Here is a 20,117-nt window from a genome sequence, read left to right on the forward strand (position 1 = left end):
TCATAAGCAATTTGCAATAACAAAGCATAACCCTATCTTGCATATTTAAATACTTAACGTGTATTAAAGAAAACACTTAAGTTTCTATAGCTATTTCATGTTCAGAAATATAGACGGACCGCCTACTATTTTTTTACAAACTCATAAAAGACAGGGTATTTCCTAAGCTATCACTATAAAGATTTGTTGAAGAATTTGTAATTTGTTTTCATCTGTCTTTATGTCACAAGATTGAAAGAAATTTCTCCTAGAATTTCAACATAGATAAACTTTAAATGCACACACTTATTAGATTTCGTCTGGTCTGGATCTAGGCTGTGCATCGCTTGAATTAAGATCCATAAACTACCCAACTTTACGGAATATTGGGTAGTTATAGCTATTTTCAGATCTCACCTGAGCCAAAAGCTCAAGTAAGCTTCAAAATGTGTCCTTTATCTTTTTTTTGACGTCGTCGTCGTTAACGTTTTATATTTTGATCTTCTGGGTCAATTTTAACCAAACCTGGTACAAAGTACTTATCCCCGGACAAAGGAAATTTAAGTTTCTTCAAATCAAGGGTCATACCCTGCTCTAAAAGAAATCATTAAGAGAGGATAAAAATTAAGTGTGGTCATTATATCTTTATCTCAATAATTATTGAGCCACAAAAATGATGAAACGAAGACGAAGAGTAGATTCAGGTATGTTCAAATCATAATCCCCAGTGGTCGGGTGTGGTTTATATGGATGAAGAAAATCACAAGGGTATATGTATGAAAATCCGTACAACTTCTTCAGAACAGCAAAAATAATGTTAAGTCATTTATTTGTGGGAGAATCTTAAGGCAGTATAGGGATAGGTAAGATTACAGTAGGCAATCAAAGTTTGATACAGGAACACTGGGGATATCTCCAAAACATTTTATTTTAAAAGAACAACAAAGCTATGATAAGTCATATTTGTATAGAAGCACCCTCGAATAATGGTAGATTAAAGTACTTTCAAATTATAACAACTAGGGGTAGGGGACCAAAATGGGCAATCAAATTTTTACATTCGAATACATTGAAAAACATCTTTAAAATTGCTTCTTTAGAACAGCAAAAACATGATCAGTCATATGCAGATGCATTCTCGGGTAGTGTAACTTTAAGTATGATAGCGCTCTATTTATGACTCCAATAGTTTAGGTTTGGGATACAATGGTTCATCAAAGTGTTAAATATGGACAATATAGGTAAAAAGAATATTCTGAAGAAAAAAAAACAATTAGAGCTACATGTATTGTTATTGCAAGAATGTGCACATTCAAATATATTCAAACTATAGCTAGAGGGTAAATTTGGCCAATAAAAGGGATCAAATATGTTTAATAAAACATTTCAGAAAAGATACAAGTCTTTTTCCCCCACAGCTGTACAACAAGATACTTACCAAGGATAAATAAAATTATCTCAATAACGTATACCTTTGTTCATCACGACTAACAACATCAAAAATACTGGATTCAAAGAATCAGTATGCGAGTTAAAATGATTCTCATCGAACGAAAACTTTGTCGGTTAAGGACACTGTATATCTAGTATTACTTTAAAGAATTTCTGAGCAAAAATTAATTGTCAAAAAAATTTTTAAAATACAGTGAAATGTTCTGTAATCTTTAATTATTTGTGTATGACAATTTGATTTTTCAGGGGAAAAATCACTAACAGACTTCTCACAACACCTCATTGAAGATTCCTGACAGAAATGAATTCAACCAATATAACATTACCAGGACAGACTAGTTTTCCACTACCAATCTCCATCACGCTGTGTGTCTTGGGGACATTGGTCACGTTTGAGAACTCTGTAATTGTGGCTGCATCCATAAAGAGTCCAAAACTGAGACAGAACATCCACCACAACCTGGTGTTGGCTCTGTCTGTCGGCGATCTTCTGCTGGGGATGAGTGCTGTTTCTACAGGTGCTCGTCTGGCTGTTCCATGGTTATCCACTCTGTATCGTTAATGTTTTTCTACAGGTTACAGGAATTGCTATGTCCCATTTCCAAACATTTTATATCAGCTTTAATCGCTTCTTAGTGATTGCAGAAAATCGCCTTAATATGGTCTTGTTTGATGGTCATCGAAAGTATATAGTTTATGCAATTAGCTGGACTGGGGTGATGACGTTTATTGGATCTTTAATGGCGCCAATAAAGCTTGTCAACAGGAAAGTTTGTAATCTGAAGATAGTTTACGGTATCAACTATAATATATATAGACCAATTTTTCTCTCTTTTAACGCCCTTCTATTAGGCCTTACCATCGTGTTCTACATACTGACCTTAGCTGGAGTCCGTCGTCGCTACAGGAAGACAGCTCCGGTCATTACCAACGAAATTTCTTCACAAACTTCACAAAATCGCTCCGTATCTGTAGTGGTAAATCAAAACGACAAAATGGAAAAATTAAGAATCAAGAGATTTGCGCACTCCATGAAACTTGTGAGCATCATTTTAGCCGCTTTGATTATCTTTTCAGGGCCTATAGTGTTCATCAACTTGTCAAGAGAGCGGTCTCACATCATTATTATAAGTACACTGTGTGGTACAACTCTCAATTCCCTGATCAATCCAATCATTTACAGCTTGCAAATTTCGGAACTGAGTCAAGAAATTCGGAAGATTTTCCGATTTGCTTAATATTTCAGTAAAGATGTGAGATCGAAGCTTAATTCATAAACTCCCCCTTTCCAATTATATATGTGTCATTTTGGTTATGGTAACTTTCCGGAACTGTATGATTATTGCTTAATCTCACATAATTTGGTTTAAGTAAAATTCAAATGTGTTAACCTCATCTAAACTTGTCTCTTTTTGTCACAACACCTTGAAACATGACGTAGTATTTAGATCTATCCCAGTAATTACAGAATTTTAAACAACGAACTCTCACACCTAGGCGCTGAAGATTATTGAGCCGTTGACATAGCTTTTTATTTCTCGAAAAGGAGATATAGTTTACAGCTAATAAGAAGATTATAGTTTACTGTAGAACGGCGTACTCATCTGAACATCAGTTTCCTCATTTTATTCACCAAAATTTGAATTGACGGGTAATCTGTCTCTGTGCTACATCTTCGTTTTGAAGTTGGTTATAAAAATGATGAACTCTGTGAATACAGATCAACATTACTTTAATACATGTTCATAATTTAATAATTCCTTTTCCCTTTGAATTTTCGGTTCATATTTTGAAATCAATTTTTTATCAAAAGATCTTGCAGATTATAGTCAGGTACAAATATGCATATGAATGACTGTTCGACGTTTGATTTACATTTGTAACCATTAGTAAATATGGACGCACGGAATCTGTGAAAAAAAATCTAAAGGAGATTTAAAAAATAAAATGTTTTGTGCCGTTTTATACATGTATTCTTATCAAAAAATGGTTAATTCGTACTTGTGTTTTCCTTTTTATACGACTTAAATTTATTTTATTTTCATCTTACTAGAGACATTAATCGAGAACTAACAGCTTCACTATGTAACAGAAGAATGGCCAGTTTCCACCTCTTTATTAATCAATATTCTTATATCATCTGTATGGTGTTTAATTCTCAACAAAAAGCGTGGCATCATTTCTCGAAAGGGATATTAGCAGTCAATCAACCAGGAACAAACGAACATTTTTTCTTAACTGGGTTGGTTCGTAAGAGCATTTTTTAAAAATTAAAATCCAATTCTAAAAAAGAAACAGGCTTTAATTGGGAAATAATTTGATATTTCAGAATTTTCAACAATTCCACTTGAAGCCAGCATTTCCCAGATTCTTTGGTTGTACATATTTGCAAATATTACCTGCCGTCGAGTGTTTTGATGGCATATCTCTTTCCTATGGCTTGTCAGGCAATATGTTTCTATGTTTTATGATAATTTAGATTATGGGTTATTCTCTTAACCTGATCATTAGACAGGACTCGCAAAGGATGTGACAGGGCGACAGGGAGATGCTAACTACTGCGAAACATATGATCCTACCTCTGATTTTTTCAGGGGTTCGTGATTTTGCCCTGTTCACAATTGGAGTTCTTCATTGGATTTAATTTATTACCTTTCTTCCCGTATTTTTTTTTATTTTAACTTAAATCTTTTCATAAAAGTCCAAAAATACATTTTCTTCAAGCATGCTAGTAGAGCTCTCGATCCGTGATCGGACGATGACAGGGTCAAGGTTCAGCTTCGACAGACCGAAGTCAAAAAAAGTAGCAACTGTTTCTTTGCCTAGCGAACGTACTTTTGAATTGAAAGTTACCGGGTCTTTACGAGTCTTCCAACACGTCACCGTTTTCCAGTGAAGGGCTGAAAATTTAGTTTTTAACATGGCATTTAGAGCCATTCATCATTGAGTAATTTTTATCGTACCCCGGCCTGCCGTGACATGGGACCTATAGGTTTTTAAGGTCTCATTTGAAGCTTGTCAGTGATCAGTTGTAATCTATTTTTTCAGTCGCGACCGGGGTTCGAGCCTATTCAGTAGCAAGAACTAAATCTCACCATGCGTATAACGTCATGTAAAATGCTTCTGCCCTAAATGCAAATATTTCAAGCAGTCTACGTATAATACATGTACTTTTTACATTCCTTCCTCTAAAATTTCAAATGGCATGGTAAGAATACGAATACAAAGAGAAATATTTGGCTTTGGTATCTTGTATGAAATATATGGAGATCACGAACAGTATCCAAGCTCAAAAGTCCATTAAACAATACAAAATTGAAACAGAGCAAACCCAAACCTCAGAAAAAAGATCAGAGGTGGGATCAGGTGCCATGGAGGAGTGAGCATCCCCTTCCAACCGGTCACATCCGCCTTGTGCTCCTTGTCATTATCATGAAATAATGGAAAAATCCGTCAACAATTTTAGTGTGTATATAATGGTCTAACAATAAGTATGAAAAACACCAGTCAGCATTTGACTTAATGATAAATTGTGTTTGTCGACAAGGTCATTCTATCGACCAAAGAGCGTAGGAAGAGATGACTTTCAACGAGACTGTCGATACTCTTATTTCCGCAACTTTTTGTTCCTATTTACCTCTTTTTAGAAATTTTTCATACGTAGAGAATGCTCTCGCGTATCGAATCAACTGAGAGACATAAACTCCGTATCTGGGTGATGAGGGTGTATTGCTGTAATTTGTAAGAAAGTTATGGATTGAAAAGTTAAAGTCATCACGTTTATCATAAAGCTTGGTTGTTAGATTACCATTAACGTCTTTTTCAAGTAAATTATCTAAATATGAAGTAGATGTGTCAGACTCTGAGGTATCTTTTATTTCAAGCTCACCGGGATATATCGTATCGATATAGGAATGGAAACAACCATTGTTAATTGACAATACGCCGTCGATATATCTTTATATTATACTTTCATGTAAATTAGTTGAATCTGATTGGTCGAGAAACATTTGTTAAAAAACACTACTACCCGCTGAATAATAAAGCCTCGCCCTCCAGCGTAGCAACAGTCAACATTGCTTGACGACGGGTGGTATTCCAAAACATAGCGACTGCGCAGAATTTATGCGCGAACGGTTCACTGTTATATGTATTTGTATGAAACATTCAGTATAATATAATAAATATAGCATGTAGTTGAGTGTAACATTGAAAATTTTCACCCCTCGAAAACCATTGTCAACCTCGGCTGCGCCTCGGTTGACAATGGTTTTCGAGGGGTGAAAATTTTCAATGTTACACTCAACTACATGCAATATTTATATAATGTCGAGTTAAAGGCCACAGCAAATATTTTCTTCTTTTCACGAATGAGATTTTGGACAAATTCTGCTTCACATGAGTACAAAGTAGGTCTGCTTAAAACGGGGCGCAATTGGTGTTAATGGGAATTCCGTTAGTTTGTTGGAAGACCTGGTCTCCGAAAATCACATCTCATTAGATATTGTAAATCAGAAACTCAAGCATATTTTTAATACCAACTTCAGAGTACTTGTGTGTACAATCAGAATGTTTTTAAGAAAATAATTTTGCCAATATACTAAAGAATTGCGCAAGAAATTTTAAAGGCAATATGTGAACCATTTATCCTTCTGTTTTCACAAACGCGAAGGTGTTCAAGAATTAGAAAGGCTACGTAAACAATATCTTATGGTTCCAACCGAAAAGGCTTGTAACAACATCTATATTCATTTGGATCGATTTCCCCAGTGAGCTTGAAATAAAAGACACTACAGTCTGTCACGTCTACTTCATATTTGAATGTTTTACTGACTATAGACGATAAGAGTCAAGTAAAAACTAAACTGTATAACAAACAAGATTATTTCAACCTTTTCATTGTCATTTAGTAATATCTCAATCTCTTGCACATAGTGTTTACATCTCTCAGCCTATTCGATTCGATACTGGGGAGCTTATCTGGAGTACAATCAATTTTTTAAATCCAGGCAGGCTTCTGACAGATAAGTTGATGTTACAGGAATTACAATCACGTTCAAAGTCAGAATTCGTAAGTTCTATGGTCGTTATAATGATTTTGTAAGGAAATTTAACCTAGATACCCATTGATCTTGTCTCATATACTGATTGTCAGGGTTCGCTTTTATACCACATCTGACTGCTGAATGCTCTACCTGGCTCTACGGCGAGTGTGACCGTTCAACAGAGGATGCTTAGTCCACCTGATCCCACCTCTAGAATTCCCAGAGCTCCGTGATTATGACCTTTTCACATATTTGTATTGCTTAAAGATTATTTTTGATCATTTACGATCGATCTCTCGTTTGTTAAACGAGCTAAGTACGTATTTTAAATATTTCTATGACATGTTGATACAAGGGAAATCAAGTAAAAAATAAAATAAAGGAATAAAAAAGAAAAAAAGTTTAGAGAATTATAGCTTGTATGAATTAAACAAAGCAAATTTATATGCATTCAGGTAACAAATTAGAGCAGATCAAATCAAACATTTTGTTTTGATATTCCAAAGAGTAAAAATTTGTTAGATAATTTAGTTGTATAGTTATCATAAGATAAATAAGAATTGTTTATGTTTGTGCCAATCAGTGCCTTCTATGGCAAGAATAAAACGGATTTGATTATCCGCCCTTTGTTGATATATTCTCTAAAAATAGATCAAATGCTCTTTTGTTGAAGAAGCGAAATAGGCTTACGTGTCATGTAAACAGACACTAAATAAATAAACAGCTGTTAAATATGAATTTATGGAGCTCTGAAACTCTGAATTAGACATTATCACTGGTAAGTATAAAGAATAATGAGCGATGGAAGGAAATCTTCGTAAGATCGTAGATGGTAATCTACTTTCGTTTTAACAGGGGTCCTTGTCGACATACGAAAAACAAAGTATATACAAAAATACATAACACGAATCGATTTACACTATTTTAATGTTTGATTGTTAAGGTACGTGATGTTTTATATAGGGCTTGTGTAAAAATGTCTAAAACTGTTCAAAGAATAACAGATATTTAAAACATGAAATGTTGAAGTAAACAAAAAACCTACAAGATTCCTCTTATTTCATTATGCGTAATGTTAGCAATCAAATAAATGCACACAATTTATCATTTTTGAAATTAATTTGCTTCATAAGATTATTAACTGAATGAAGTAAAAAAGTTTGTCAACATGTGTTGCCTTTTAAAAAATTTAGCAAGGTTAATTTTCTTAGCATTTGTTGCACATCATATTCCACAGACAACAATGCAAACAAACAGATAGACAGACAAACAGACAAATAAACCAACGTTTACCATAGAATCATAGACCTTTGAACCATTCGAGTGTGTTGCAACAAATTTTTGCCAATCAGTATAGCAATCTTTAATTTTGTAATTTATTTATTGCTCAGGATAAACATCCTATGGCATGCTCCATTTAAATGCTCCATTTAAATTCTATTTTCGATGATTATGTATATTTATAGGAAAATTAAGAATCAAAGTTTTATTGTAATGTAGCACTATATAAAATACTAAATGAAAGAAACTTAGTATTAAATTATAGTATCACATTTTTACTGTAGTAAATCAAGAAAACATAGTTTCATATTTCACGTTGCCAAAAAGAAAGTTATCAAAGAACTGTATTTAAGCTCTTTAGGTAAACATGGTGAATAAATGTTGTTATACTTTATTCATTTCCAGCTGATATTTGTTTTCTTTTTACCTAATAAAGTTTTCGTACATCCAACCTTTATAGGTTTAATGTGATCGTTCTATCATCATGGACAGAGCCGAAAGAATCCTTCAAAGAAAAGGCTGTAGTGTGACAACACATCCCAAAGACGAAAACTCATTTTATTATAGTCTTCATGCTGTATTAAATACAGAGAAAGGACAGCCTTCTGGCAAAAATGCAAAGCAAACGCGTGACGAGATATTCAAACTCGAGTTGGATAACGCAATGTATTTCCACCTATTTCACCCCCAGTGCGTCAGATGCAATGGAACAATTCACCCAAGAGATTGCCTATCAAGTGATCAGGAAAGGGTAATAAAGGAGAAGAAATACGCATCTCCTCGGGAAATTTATGCTGCAGCAGAATTACTACAGAAGGACATATGTCTTGTTCATTACAGAAGATCTGACAGTGAGGACATGCTCGGATTTCAGGGGTACATTTTCGCTCCATGTATCAGGCCATGTCTTGATTCAGAGCCGGTATATATTCTAATGATTGAAAATCAAGATGGATCGACAGAATATGGCAATCTTGATTTCAGAGATAATTGTAAAGATCTGAAATCTTGTCCATGGGATCTAGTGAATGAAGAGCACAAGAAATGTTTTGGCTTGCGATTCAGAAATAGTTTTCATTTGCTCTTTGAGAAAAATGTTAGGTATGGAATAAAAGATGATGTCAAGGATTTGTATCGCCGTTTAAGTTTAGAATTTTACGGTAAAGAAGATCACCATGACCGCATACTAAATATTATTTGTAACTTTGAACTGGAAGAGGAAAATCTGGATTTATTTTGCAAGTACGCAGATGATACCATCAATGAAGAAACGAGAGCCACTGAAAAGGAGAGGCTTTTGAAGATACACACAGAGAAAGCAAAAAATCGACAAAAACCTCCCAGTGATGGGGAACTTTATGCCATATCATCAGTATTCAACGTCGACATTGTTGTTGATAAGATGTGCAGAGGTGACTGGGAAACCTATATGTCGGTGGCATGTAGATATGCCTGTTGCTTTAGCTCTCCAATCCTTCTGCGCCAGCAGACGATCGGTGAATACATGCCGTATGTCACAGCATCAGAAGAATGCTCTTGTCGCCAGAAAAAGCCAGAAATACAAGGGCATATTGGGAAAATTAAAGATGACATCCACAAAGCAGTGTGTAAGTTATTTGTAAGCTCTTCATGTTATCTGAAACTTGAAAAATTAAGATTCAATTGAAAATTTCAAATAATTTCAAATTGAAAAAAGTTGATGACGTTGTTTACGTATGAGTTTTGATTTCGACCAGACTTTTGCAATGCCTCAAACAGATAATGAAATTTCCGGCTATTTATATAGATATGAATCCTGTTTAAACATTTTGTTTTCTTTTACGTCCCTTTCGAGAATTTTAAATCGTATTGAGACGCCATCCTGCGATGCGCGGGCAACTTTAGGTGGTTAATAATAAGGAGAGAAAATAATAATCTCCTACTCACCCCCTTAAATGTATGCTTTTTAAACAAATCAATAAATTATTAGTAAAAAAAACTACATGCAACACATCAAGTTGCTCATTTTTTTAAAAGCCAAAAATCATGCAAAGTCAGTAAAACAAAAAGTTAATCTTCTTCAATGTTCCGGGGAATAGGAGGGATTCACAACAGATATGAAGTCTTCATTATATGTTAGAGAGGCTTCTATATAATATTTTGTTTAGAATGGTTTGAGTTTTTGTATGATAATGTTATCATCGATATTGATTCACATATCCTGTAGTTCGTCCGAGAGGAGTGATGGAGAAGAGTGGAGAAGAGTGAGAGAGGGTGAAACTATTCCAAAACACTAACTACTGAACTAGGAATAAACTTAAAGAACCTAGTTATTTGAAATTTAAAATGAAAATCATAGGTGTACAATGGGCAATTGGTAGTTTTTCGTTCTTATTAGTGGAATTTATTGTTATCCGAGTACACATCATCCTTAAGTAACAAATGTGTGAAAATATCGCCCTTCATCTCTCTACTCACTCCTGTTAATTTTTTTTAAAGGGTAAAGATTTTCCAAAGATAATGTTGAATATTAACTACTAGTATTTCAGTGTTTCTTGCCATGAACACTTCTACAGAAATCGCCTATTAACTTAAAGTTGACATTTCCTTAAAGTAATTAAAAGTCCTTAATGCCAGTGAGAGTTATTTCTCTTATTCAAGTGTCAATAATATTTGATGATATTGCCTGTAGTGCGAACCCCATGCTGTCCACCAAGTAGGAAACACCAAAACCACACCCATTTAAAGCATGTACTGAACATCAGGACGATTTGGCCTCAGCGAACCGATTATCTCATCCCAACGAAGGATATAGAAATTGTAACAGCTCGACTTAATGCTGAAGAACGACGACTTGATCAAATAAATGGTGGAAATGGTACTTTAGTCAAAGCCCTGTCTAAAGAATTATATGGAGATGAAAGTCAATATTTTTCAAGGTTTGTAGTGTTGATCAAACCTATGTTGAATCTATGAAAAACTAATATTTGAGGAATGAAATTAAAGTATGATTTTTTTTTTTAAAGAAGATAAGAGTTGTAATCATTTTGTGAATCGCCGTTTTTTGAAATGCTTTATCGAATAGAATTTATATAGAAGTTCTAATTCACTATCGATGCAGTGACCTACAGGATGCCTTAGGAATCGGGACACTGGATTTCGATGAAAAGATGCGAAGAATTTCTGAATGGTTGACAGTTCCTGTATACATCTACCATTCAGAACTAACCCAGTTAAACTGCTCTCAGGGGCTCTACTGGACAAAATTCGAACCTGTTCGTTCGAGGTCAGACCAACTTGATGGGAATAAAGAATGCAGGTTTTATATCACCCTATTCTACAATAGACTCAATGGTTCTTTCGATAGGATAACACCCCTCAGAGGTTGTAATTGTGAAATTCCGCCACCTCTTTCCTTACTTCGAAACCAACAGAGTAAGTTTAAAACCTAAATTATGAAAAGATTGATTTTTATTGTTGCTGTATAATTTCATGGTGTTTTGTTTAATCATACATGCAATTGACTAAGCACTTTATAAATAATGAATTTTTGGAACTTACCTGTACATGTACATGCCGATTTCATGTTTTGTTGTTAACCTTGTCACAAATAAGACATTCAGTGGACTAGTATTATAAAAGGTGAGAGGAGTCTAAAGTTGATAAAGTGTAAGGAACAAAACTATACTATTAACTCCCTATTGCCACGGCTGCCCTTTTTAAAGTGTCTGCCCTCCTTACAAATCCAACCCGAGATCCGCGCAGTTTTTCTCTTAAGTGGAGGACCCATATTCCTAAATTAATTTCCAGTTGTTCGTATGGAAGGAGAAACTTGTATCCTTACAACATATCTGAATTTTTAAGAAGTGTGCGAGTTCTGCAGGCCAAAGTTAACCCATATAAAGCTTGCACTTTGTGTCTAAACTAAATATTTATGAGTTTTAAAAGGAAAAAAAAAGTACAGTAATGAATAAACATTTACTCTGATCGACTCAATCTTATGCCAATGATATTTTCTTAGAATTGTACAAGTACATATTTTTTTAATTGTCTTTATCAGAACCGGAATCTCAGCTTTTAATTTGCGTGGACCCAAAGCAACGTCACCATCCTTTGATCACTTTCCTTTCAAAGGATCCCGACGAAGAAATGTTCATGACAGAAATCAGAGATTTTCCAGTGTGCACGCCATACTCTTCACTGCGCGTAGCGATGCAAAGAAACGACATGAAAGGAAGAACGTTTGATTCCATTCAGTTTTTCGAACACTCTTTTCTTCGATGCTTGAGCAAAGAAATATTTGGAACAGAACAAAATGTTGATTTACTATTGAAAGAACTATGCGAGGAATTGTTACAAAACATTTCCTTGTACAAAAATGTCATTGGAGGAGAAATTGAACATGCTTACAAAGCTACATTTGGAAAAAACCCAAAGGATGAAAAAGACAATAAAAAACTTGCGCAATTCATGATTGAAAGAATCGAAGATGATCTTTCAACCGATGACCTATTGTTATGGGTTGCTTGTACGTTTTTCCAGACGGATATTTACGTCCTTCGGGTCAAGGACACAAAAACCTCAACAGAGAGCTCCTGGACTGAGTACTCAAAGCTGAGAACCCGGAAAAAGAATCCTAATAAAACCACACGTTTTAAAAGTAAATGTCCTAGGAATAAAACGCCCTATATCTCTATTATTGAGTCGGGAAGCAAACAATTTCACAGAATTGTTCCAAAAATGGCTTGTTGTAATTGCGTTTTAGATGTTCCAGTTGAACATTCAAATGAAGCTGACTTAATGCCATATCGCACACAACAAGGTAAATTTTATCGACAGTTGGAATGACATTTTTCAAGCATTTATCTTGTTTTCTAATTCATATATAAATATTATAGAAGAAATAATTTCTTTTTATTCCTTTTGCAGATTGCAACTTAATGCGAAGGATTAGGACAGTCGATACTCTTCTGGAGACAGCTTGTGTGACTGTAGAGCAGTGGCTTTTATGCAGTCAGATTCTACAGAGAAGATGTGACTTGGTGATAAATGAAATTGAAGGTCGTCGTAAAAATGTAAATATCGCCACAATATCTGGTTCTGGGGCAGGAATTGTCGGTGCAGTAATGACAGGTGTTGGAATAGCTCTGGCACCGGTAACCGGAGGAATTTCCACCCTACTGGCTGTAGGAGGAGGAGTTCTGGCGGTTTCCGGAGGAACAGTGGCCGCAGGAGCAAAAATTACTGAAACCTACTTGAACAGTGGTACAATAGACACACTGAAACGGTATCAAAACTGTTATCAGGAGAGATTTGAGCGCCTTCAAAACGTAATGGATGAACTGAAAAGGGAAGTAACTAAACTGGCAGAGGTATCAACTGAAATTAAAACAAATCAGAATATTGAGGCATCTGACTTCGCGGGAATTCAGAGTCTACCGGGTATTTTGAGAACCGTGAAGGGTCTGGCAATGATTCCCATAAGCCTGTTGAGGGTGTCAGCCAGAGGCATAATAATTCTTGGCGCAATAATCGGGCCGCTGACGGCGATGGTTGATGCAGGTCTATTGGCATTCTCGGCTTATAATATGGCGAAAGGAAACCGAACTGATCTGACGGAAAACCTTCGCCGAATATCAGCATCACTTCATGGAGCAAGAAGGCAGATGCATACCTGGGCGTACGGGAATGTTAGACCATTCTATTATGATTAGAAGATTCATAAAAGAAATTATCAAACTAGTGTTTTGATGAGCATGATAATTGAAAATTCAAATCTTGCTAAAGTGAAAGATAAACAATTGAAGATCAAGTATAAGTAAGTGTAATTAAAGAAAGTATGTAGATGGTGGTCGGAATTTTACCATCTTATATTTTATAAAACTTTACTCTTCATTTAATGTTTGTGAGCTCTAATTTAAATGTTTAACATTTTTTTCTTCCTTGATATGGAACTATGTTATTGTATGGTCAAATGAGGATAAGTGAACAATAATTTGATGATGGTTTTCTTGGGGTCCGATTTTTATGTTTGTGTGATTTTGATTTCTTTGATGAAGAACTGTTTGGTAGTTTTGTATGACAAAATTTCACATTTCGTAATGATCATGATTTCGTGGGCCACTTCACGCCTCGTAAAGCACGAAAATTAATATTAATCCCCAACGAAAATGATTAATTTCAGTAGTTCTTAAAAATATTAACTCACCCAAACTTATGCTGTCAATCTCTTTGTTAATAGAAGTGAGTGAAGGATATTCACAGATTTAAAGATATAGAATTTATTTAACGAGTAGGAAAAATATTCTGTTTTTCGCGAGTTCAAACTTTTAACATGGAACATGTTTTTATTAGGTCACCTGAGTAACTCAGGTGACCTATTGTTATCTGTTTTCGTCCGTTCGTGTGTCGTGCGCTGTGTGTCGTGTGTCGTGTGTTAACATTTGAACATTTTCAGCTTCTTCTCTAAAACCACTGAACCAATTTCAACCAAATTTGGTATAGAGCATCTATGGGTGAAGGGAAAAAAAAATTGTGAATTTCATGGTCCCCGTCCCCCTGGGGCCTGAGGGGTGGGGCCAAAACCACTAAAATTATTGCAATCTTTAAAAATCTTCTTCTTTACTCCTGGACATCAAGCAAGCAAACTGTTGTCATGAATGTAATGAGTATTGAGTCCTCTACCAGAATTGTGAAATTCATGGCCCCAGGGTCAGGGGTTCTAGTGCTAGGGCGGGGCTATATAGATTATATAGTGCAAATGCATTATTTCTTTGAAAATCTTCTTCTCTGCTACTGGGTATTAAATAAGCTAACTAAGAACACAGTAATGATGAGCAAGAGTGCCTCTTCCAGATTTGTGAATTTTATGGCCCCAGGGTCAGGGGTTCTGGTGTTAGGGCGGGGCTCTATAGATTATATAGTGAAAATGCATTTAATCTTTGAAAATCTTCTTCTCTGCTTCTGGGTATTAAATAAAGTAACTAAGCATATAGTTATGATGTGCAAGAGTGCCGTTTCCAAAATTTTGAATTTTATGGCCCCAGGGTCAGGGGTTCTGGTGTTAGGGTGGGGCTCTATTGATTATATAGTGAAAATGCATTAATTTTTGAGAATCTTCTTCTCTGCTTCTGGGTATTAAATAAACTAACTAAGTAGATAGAAATGGTGAGCAAGAGTGCCTCTTCCAGATTTGTGAATTTTATGGCTTCAGGGTCAGGGGTTCTGGTGTTAGGGTGGGGCTCTATTGATTATATAGTGAAAATGCATTAATTCTTTGAGAATCTTCTTCTCTGCTTCTGGGTATTAAATAAACTAACTAAGTAGATAGAAATGATGAGCAAGAGTGAATCTTCCAGATTGTGAATTTTATGGCCCCAGGGTCAGGGGTTTTGGTGTTAGGGTGGGGCTCTATTGATTATATAGTAAAAATATGATAATTCTTTGAAAATCTTCTCTGCTTCTGGGTATTAAATAAACTAACTAAGCACATAGTTATGATGAGCAAGAGTGCCTTTTCCAAAATTGTGAATTTTATGGCCCCAGGGTCAGGGGTCCTGGTGTTAGGGCAGGGCTCTATTGATTATGCAGTGAAAGTGCATTATTCTTTGAAAATCTTCTTCTCTGCTTCTGGGTATTAAATAAACTAAGTAAGTACATAGTTATGATGAGCAAGTGTGCATCTTCCAAAATTGCGAATTTTATTGCCCCCGGGTCAGGGGTTCTGGTGTTAGGGTGGGGCTCTATTGATTATATAGTAAAAATGCATTAAATCTTTGAAAATATTTTCTTTTGCTTCTGGGATTTATGCCAATGATCCAAGTATATATATTTATGGTGAAGAAAGGTGCATCTAGCAAAGTGTTTTTTTTTAAATGCCCCCTGGGTCAGAGGGGGGGGGGGAGGGGGGTGGTTACATAGTCTGAAAATAAATTTATGCTTTGAAATATGCACTTTGGTATTAATCAACCATTTTATGATAAAATTTGCAAAATTTTTCAATTTGTGGCCCATGGGTCAGTGGTTCCTTTGGGGTGAGGTGCACAACTGGGTATAAAGTGGAAGTGCATTTTCTCTTTGTTACTCTGATCTACCTCTGGGTATTAAGTAAATAGAGTAAGCATGCTAAGTTAATAATTATGATAAGCAATGGTGCCTCTTTCAAAATTGTGAATTGTGAATTTCATGGCCTCTGGTTTAAAACATGAACCAAATTTAATTGTTTGAAAGTTGTTACACAATACTCAGGTGACCTATAAGGCCCGTGGGCCTCTTGTTGAAATTTGTGATTTAATAATTTTAAGATTAAAACATAAAAGAGATAATTCAGGATTGATAGATGTTTGTTTTTCACCTAATGAAATTACTTTTATTTTCACTGTTATATGCTTGTTTAAGAATTTACTTTATTCAAATGTTTCACAATTGAAATGTAATACATTCCGTAGTAACCTTTTTTTCATTTTTTCCATCGATGTATACTTTATTGACTAAACAGTAAGAGGTTCTACAAAGTCAGTGTCACTATGATACAACTGTGACATCATAGGCGATATATTTTTGTCTCGCTTTATTTTTTTTATTAGCTCATCTGAGCTAAAAGCTCGAGTGAACTTTTCTGATCGCCCGTGTTCCGGAATTTGTCCATCTGTCTGCCCGTCTGTAAACTATTTACAGTTTCAACTTCTTCTTAATAACCACTGGGTAAATTTTAACAAAACTTGGCTTATAGCATCCCTTGATAAAGCGGATTTTAAGTTATCACGACGAACTAAACTCCCCTCAGGGGAGAGGGTAGATATCTGGAAAATAATAAAAATAGGATGAAATAATTTTCTGTTCAAGAACCCATGTGCAAGAGAATCTCATGTAGTGTATATTTTGAATTGTTGAAATCGTGGCCCCGGGGAAAAAGTTTCACAATAGGAAAACAAAGTTTTTTCATGAAAATATATGGAGATACATGTACCTTTATAAATCTTTGAAAATCTTCCCTAGAGCTACAGGATGAAATGCTTAAACTTATGTCAAAGATTTCGTAAGTGTTTTCGATTCTAAATTGGTCAAATCATGGCTTCCGGGGGGGGGGGGGACGTGACCACAATATGAAATCAAGATTTCGTAAATAAATGTATAGGAAAATCTTTTTAAAAATCTTCTTAAGAACCACTCGTTTGAAATGCTTAATTCTGTGGAAGCTTTCCAAGATATAAAGATTCTCAATTGGTCAAATTATGGTCCCCCGGGGAGGGTGGGGTTACAATAGGAAATTCAATTTTTACATCAAAATATATAAGAAGAATCACTAAATCAGACAATCTTAAAATATTTGTTGGAGCTTTTAAAGGAAGTGGGGTAAGGTAGGACCACAAAAATATATCAAAATTTTTACATTAAAATGTATTAGAAGAATATTTAGCTTCCTTTAAATTGCTCACATCATAGGTCCCAGGGATAGGATAATGTCACATAGGGATTATATTGAGATAATTTTTTAAAACTCCTCTTCAGAAGAACAACAAAGCCATGATGAATCAGTCGTAGCATCCTCTGGTAGTGTTCATTTATTTTTGTTTAAATCAAGGTTTTGAGTTAAGACTGAGACTACAAAAACCAGTTAACAAATTACATTAGGAAGGACCAAAATTACTCAGTGGAGCGTTGTGGGCCATGAACTTTTTTGTTTATATCTTAGTTTTCCAGTTGTTTGATTATATTTCCTAACAGCATCAAAAGTGTGACATTGTTTGATTTTAATGAACCATGTACATGTACTCTAGTCATAAAAGTTTTGAAATTTGTTTATTTATTATTACTATTTAAAACGTTCAATTATTTGAGAAAGTTTGGTTATTTTTAAGATATTAATTAGATTTATTGGACAATCCTAAATTAATTAAATCCATGAAGCTTTTTCTGTAGATGTAACCTGTTATATAACTGTTAATTACTAATTCATGTACTTTATTATATACTGTTTATTATGAGTTAAAATACGTGCAAAATTAATTCAAAAGGGCATTTTAACAACACATAGTTGGCCCTGTCATTGTTAAAAAAAAATTCTATAAAATCTGTTTGTACACTCTGAATAATATGCAGGATTTATTCGAGACAAACAGATCTACCCGAAGAGAAAAAGTCTATTGTTGTGACCTTCAAATCGACATTTAGATACCTGTATTTTGACTAGAGCTCGATTACTGTTTGTAATATTCATATTTCACATATGGGTACAGTAAAAACACGTTTGGTAATGTATGAATTTTCCTTTCTCTACAATCTTTCAAAGCCACAAAGGGTGTCTCGAGTTAGTTGGAAGAACATCCATTGCAAGCTGTGTAATTAAAACTGATGACATTTCAACATTTTTTATCTAGCTCTTGAAATCAATTGCTAAGGTGCTTTAATGTCCACAAAAAGATACCTAAACGATTGGTGACTACATTGCATCTGTAGCCATTGCTGAGAGTTTTCTGATGAGATTGTTTTGAAGCCAATCAAATCATTGGAAGATTGCTGAGAGATCATGTGAGACTCATCGTCGGATACCCACTGGTGATCTTGTCTTCTACTCGTTACCAATAGTCAAACACAACGAAATGTAAAATGTTGTAAGATATGGTAATTATTGATTTGAAGCAACCAATCAAAAAGTTGGAATTTCATCATTTTTCAAAATACATTTTTCAGCCATTATGTATCCTAAATAGCTAGTTATATTCTAATGTTTGTATATTCTTGTTATATTCACCTGCGTATGGATTTCCAAATTATTCGCTACTCAGGAGCCTGATCCGAGTACTATCAATTTTAAACCGAGACATGCTACTGACGGTAGTAAGGATTTCAGCAACCTTCTTAAAAGTCAGCAAGTCGCAAAGTCTATGGTCATTATGATGACCTTGTAGGCTTATATAATCATTGGGTCATATTTGGGCTTTAAACACGCCTGCTAATCGATCACTTGCACAACCAGCAGTTGTGTATAACAATCAAAAGAGATCGATTTCCGGTTGTGCAGTTGATGCGAATAATTCCAGTGCACGGGTAGTAAACGGACTCGATTCAGGCAATAATTGATATTTTTATTAAAATATAAGAATGTGATTCCATGAGCAATTTATTTTTCTTTAATTTTACACTCTCATAAAATGCAGTGATTGTCGATTAGCGACTATATTTGTTTTGAAGCAAGGGCTGGTAGAGCGAAAACGCTGATTGAAAGCAGTATTCGCCGACTAAAATTCGTTTTAATCTCAACTAACCTTGAAAATTCAATGTCCACCATGAGTATGCAACAAGTGCATCTTATCCACCAAAACTGGGACTTCGATATGTGTATAATTTGACAAATATTCGAAGAAAAAAACATTGCTTGTGCATGCGATCATTCAGTTGTGAAAGAGATCTCGGGTTATGCATGAGATAAAGGATAAAAAGTTACGCAAGTATTATACAATCTCCATAATTCACCTCTTATACTATTTTATTTTTCGTAATTATAAAATGTTAAATATTGTCTATAATATGAAGACGTTACAGGGGCAGATCCAGCAACTTTTGAAAAAAAAGGGGGGGGGGGTGTCCAACACTCATGCATATAGGCACTTCAAACCTGGCAACACTGAGTTTTCAACAGTTCTATGGGGGACTTTGACAAGCAAATAACAAACAAACAAAACAAAAACACAAACAAGCAAGCAGGGCTCGGATTCATTGCATGTGACGGTACTCGGAGGAAAGCATATTAAACGAGGGAACTCTATTTATAGCGATCAGAAAGGACAGAGATTGAACAACATGTACAGTGTATTTATTTTATTCGAAATATTTTTTTTATTCAAAGTATTTATTTTATTCAAAATATTAGACGTAATAAAATATCCGTGTTACATAACTCTCTCTCTAATCATATAGAGGTGGGGGGGGGGGGGGTCCAACCCCAGGAACCACCTTCTAGATCCGCCAATGATGTACAGTCACTTTTGCAAGCACATTTTGACTTTCTCAGCAGCAGCGGCCGATCTCTTATATCGGGAAATGAGGCGTTATTTTTCATTAGTTCTGTAAACTAATCTTAATTTTAAAAACTTTCTTTAAACTGAGCATTTATTGTTGTTGTTACAATTTCATTGTCATTTCTAACTGGGTAATTAATAATATATGGTTATATAGAAAGAGTTTACAATAGGTACTCCCCAACCAGGGAGTAATCAAGATATGAAAGGAAATCGTCATGATTTTCCAGATAATAATGAAGTGGTAAACGTTGCAAGGTGAATAAAAATTGAAAAAGTTTTTCAACAACACTGTAGTAAAAATTGTTTTGAATGTGCAACATATGTGACAACAAATATTTTTCTTACATTTTTTTCCATC

General features: G+C 34.8%; 1 protein-coding gene across 1 annotated transcript; it reads left to right on the top strand.

The window, feature by feature from the left end:
• The first annotated feature begins 7,153 nt into the window (after positions 1-7,153).
• LOC134268893 (uncharacterized) lies at positions 7,154-13,851 on the top strand. Its single transcript, XM_062751133.1, has 6 exons — positions 7,154-7,254; positions 8,218-9,364; positions 10,429-10,675; positions 10,858-11,171; positions 11,797-12,558; positions 12,666-13,851. Exons 2-6 carry the CDS (start codon positions 8,242-8,244, stop codon positions 13,448-13,450), a joined length of 3,231 nt encoding a protein of 1,076 aa, XP_062607117.1. The 5' UTR covers positions 7,154-7,254; positions 8,218-8,241; the 3' UTR covers positions 13,451-13,851.
• Positions 13,852-20,117: the final 6,266 nt, after the last annotated feature.

The sequence above is a fragment of the Saccostrea cucullata genome, unplaced genomic scaffold, assembly GCF_032062105.1.
Source record: "Saccostrea cucullata isolate Sc308-1 unplaced genomic scaffold, CSIRO_AGI_Scuc_v1 ctg8735, whole genome shotgun sequence".
Taxonomy (NCBI): Eukaryota; Metazoa; Mollusca; class Bivalvia; order Ostreida; family Ostreidae; genus Saccostrea; species Saccostrea cuccullata.

Coding starts and splice junctions, on each gene's coding strand:
- LOC134268893 (XM_062751133.1), top strand. CDS start 8,242: ATGGACAGAGCCGAAAGAATCCTTCAAAGAAAAGGCTGTAGTGTGACA. Junction 9,365..10,428: donor TGACATCCACAAAGCAGTGT/GTAAGTTATTTG, acceptor TATTGCCTGTAG/TGCGAACCCCATGCTGTCCA. Junction 12,559..12,665: donor GCCATATCGCACACAACAAG/GTAAATTTTATC, acceptor TTCCTTTTGCAG/ATTGCAACTTAATGCGAAGG.